This window comes from Balearica regulorum, chromosome 2 (assembly GCF_011004875.1).
Source record: "Balearica regulorum gibbericeps isolate bBalReg1 chromosome 2, bBalReg1.pri, whole genome shotgun sequence".
NCBI lineage: Eukaryota > Metazoa > Chordata > Aves > Gruiformes > Gruidae > Balearica > Balearica regulorum.
Window position 1 is genome coordinate 38363726 of NC_046185.1, and position 3378 is coordinate 38367103.

Below are 3378 nucleotides of genomic sequence, written 5' to 3' on the forward strand. Positions count from 1 at the left end.
TGGAACTTGTTGTACTACACCTCTTACCAGGAATGGCCCCAGAAGAACAGCATCCTTCCTGTAGCTAAGCTACACACTGGGATGGCAAACTGTATTTTTTATTTTTTATTTCAAGTGTACAAAGACACTACAAAGTTCAGAAGAATAACAGGCTGAAGTCTGAGATCATTCCCAATACCTGCTCTCAAACAGCTCACTAAAGAAAAACACTGTGAAATTATTTCTATGAAATGATGGATTAGTTAATACAAAGAGAAATTTAGGTTTTAATCCGCTGTCCATTACAAACATTTTTCTGTGAATTCAATGGCTGATCACCAGCTTTGACTTCTTTATTTAATCAACAGAACTCTCTAGGAAATCTGTACACTTTCGCAGGCCCTGCAATAAATCTTACAGCAAGTTTTCACGTTCCTTTTGTAACTGAGCCCCAATACCAGAGTTGAGCAGCAGCTGACTTACAGAGCAAGAGCTCCACCGTCAGGCCACTTGCTCAGAGCAGAAGCGATGTCCTTCGACTGTATCTGTGCCTGAGCAGGCTGTTACTTGATCAAAAGAGGTTACAGCTGCGGTCCAGCCCCAGTTCCAGCCATCCAAGCAAGGGACAACTTTCCTGCCCAGAAATGCTGCAGCTGCAGCCAGCTGTGAAGCAATGTTACCTGGCTGTCCCTGCGAAAACCGCAGCCTTGGGGCAACAGGGGCTCCCGACCACCTCAATACACCACTAGCTCCCCCTGGACGGAGAGCCAGCTAAGAGCCAAACGCAGGACATTTTAGAAAGACTGGAGAGTATTTATTGACAAATAGGTGTGGGAATAGAGCGCCAGGCAGGAGGCTGGCAGTGACAGTCCCTTCCTGCACCTTGGGGGGCATCCCCAGCCCTGTGCTGCACGCAGTCCCTCTGTCCCTCATGCCTTCTTTCTCCTGCCGCTGCCCGTAGGCCGCTGTTGCTGCTGCTGCTGCCGCCGGGCTCCGCTCTTCTTGCTGCTGCGGCCAGTCCGCTGCTGCCGGCGGCCACGCTTCCCCCGCTGCGACTGCTTCTTGCCCTTGGTGGCGGCCGCCTCGGCTTCCTCCTGCCGCAGCTGCTTGTTGACGGCGCGGGTGATATCGAGGACCGGCTTCTTGCTGCCCATGTCCCGCAGCAGCTCCAGCTGCCGGCTGCGCTCAGCCGCCAGGTTGCCCAGCAGCGGCTCAAAGCGTCGCTTCTTGCCGCCGCTGCGGGATGGCGGCTCCGCCGACTCCTTGGGCAGCCGGGGCTGGAAGCGGCCAAGCGAGGCGGTGGAGACGCGGGCGACGCGGGCAACGTGGCTCAGCTCCTCCCGGCTCTGGTGGCCGGTGGGGTGGAGAGGCGCGGCAGGGACGGCAGTCCCGGCCCGGTGGGCACGGGCCAGGTTGCGCAGGCGGTTGAGCTCGTTGCGTGCCACCCGCTCCCGCTTCTCCCGCCGCAACCTGGCGAACTGGTCCTCCTCCGGGTCGGCGCCCTCCGGCACCTCCGCCAGCCAGGCGCGGGCCGGGTCGCCGCCCGCCCGCCGGTAGCCCCAGCGCCGCCGCCACTCCTTGGCCTGCTCGTCCCACACCAGCGAGGTCCGCTTGCGCCGGCGGATGCCCTTCAGCCGCGCGAACTGCTCCCAGCGGGTCGGCGGCCGCGGTCTCGGCGGCGGCTTCTCCCGCGGCAGGCGGAAGGCCGGCTCGGGCAGTCGCGCCACCAGCGGCCCCCCGGCCCCCCCCGGCGCGCTCGGCCGGCAGCTCCCAGAGCCGGGCCACCAGCAGCTGCGTGTTGTCGCGGGCGAGAGCCCGCAGCAGTGCCTCCCGCCGCGGGCCGGCCCCCCGCAGCCCCGCCGCCGGCGGCGGGTTGCGGTCCAGCGCTAGCAGGTTGCCCAGGTCGAACTCCAGTTCCAGCTCCTTCTCCACCGTGACGCTTCGCCGCTTCTCCGCCTCCTGCTCCTCGGCGGCCGCCAGCACCTCCTCCACCCGCACGGCCGCCATGGCGGTGGGCGCACCGGGCCGGGCCGCTCTCCACACGTGGAAAGCAACACCCGTCGCCCGTTCCCGGAAGTGCGGCAGAACTCTTCCGGTTCAGAGCGCCGGAAGCGCATCTCCGCTCCCGGAACAGCAGTGCCCGGGAGGCCGTGCCCTATGGAGGGCGGCTCGGCGCGCTGCCTGCCGGGAGCTGTAGTGCTGCCTGCGCCGTCCCGGGGCCATCTCTCGGCGACCGGGCTGTCCCTGCGCCCTAAGGCCTATCGGGGCCTGTCAGGGGACGCCTGCGGCCGCGACTCAGGGGCAGGCGCTTCCAATGAACCCGCAGAAATCCCCAGGCACCCTCAGGCTGGGCAGTCCCAGGCCCGTGTCCCGCCACCGCCACGAGTGGTGCCGAGGAGGAAAATGCGTGGGAAGAGCCTGCGTGGGAGGGGAGGCAAGCGGCAGAGAGATGTGGCAACCGTGGAGCCGGCGGGGCCTTGCAGCTTTCCCGCCGCTGCCTGCGTACGGGGTGTGCCATGACATTCACGCGTCGGGCAGGTTTAAGACTGAGAAACGCTAAACTACTTTTTCCATGGGTTTGGGGGTTTTTTTGGTAGCATATCATTATATCAGACAGTCATTGCTGTAGAGCAATGCCAGTAAGTGCTCGTCGCAGGACCAAAATTCAGGTACTGTATCGCAGCTCCACAGAGACAGACCCAGGTTTTGTGGGCAAGTCCCCCCCCCCCCCCCCCCGAGAAGAGAGGGGAGGAACAGCGCCTGGGAAGCGGTTATCGCCCACAGATGTCTCATCAGGCAAAATGATAAATGAGGTGATTGGGTGAGACTGCGCACACCCTAAGGTCAGCTGGGTCAAAGATACTGCTGTGCTATTTTTAAACAAATGAGCTATGGAGGAATCCTTTTATAGCTATACAGTGATTCGGCTTGTATAGGCGTGACATTTTGAGCTGATCCCTGGTGCCCTAAAAACAAGCTCATGATAGCACTTAACTGTAGCCAAGGAAAACGAAGGGAGTTTTTATACTAGGTACAATTTTCTGCTAAGTTCTATGCCTTAATGTTACATTTAGACTGATGGAAATGATTCCGAGTATGATGCCACAGTAGTATTGTTGGAATAAAAATAAAATGCCAGCCTTGTAAAATGAAGACAAATAACTAATTCTTAAGTTCTAATACCTAGCATATCACAACTTATACTTTGTAAGTCTAACTATGACAAAGTTTGGGGGTGTGTGTGTTTGTGGGGTTTTTTGTTTGTTTTGGGGTTTTTTTTGGGCGGGGGGTGTTTCCAAGCCAGCAGTTCTGGGCATGATTTGTATAGTATGGAGCAGCAGAGTCTCTTATGCATTTAAACCCAGGCTGGATGGCATAGACAGTTTTCCTGTTTACCAC

General features: G+C 58.9%; 1 protein-coding gene across 1 annotated transcript; it reads right to left on the minus strand.

Annotated features, from left to right (window-relative positions):
* Positions 1 to 771: 771 nt before the first annotated feature.
* Positions 772 to 2319, minus strand: RRS1 (regulator of ribosome synthesis 1). The gene is given in 2 exon segments (XM_075743968.1): positions 772 to 1709; positions 1711 to 2319. Coding segments are annotated over 2 exon segments (1077 nt in total). The 5' UTR covers positions 1987 to 2319; the 3' UTR covers positions 772 to 908.
* Between the last annotated feature and the right edge of the window lie 1059 nt (positions 2320 to 3378).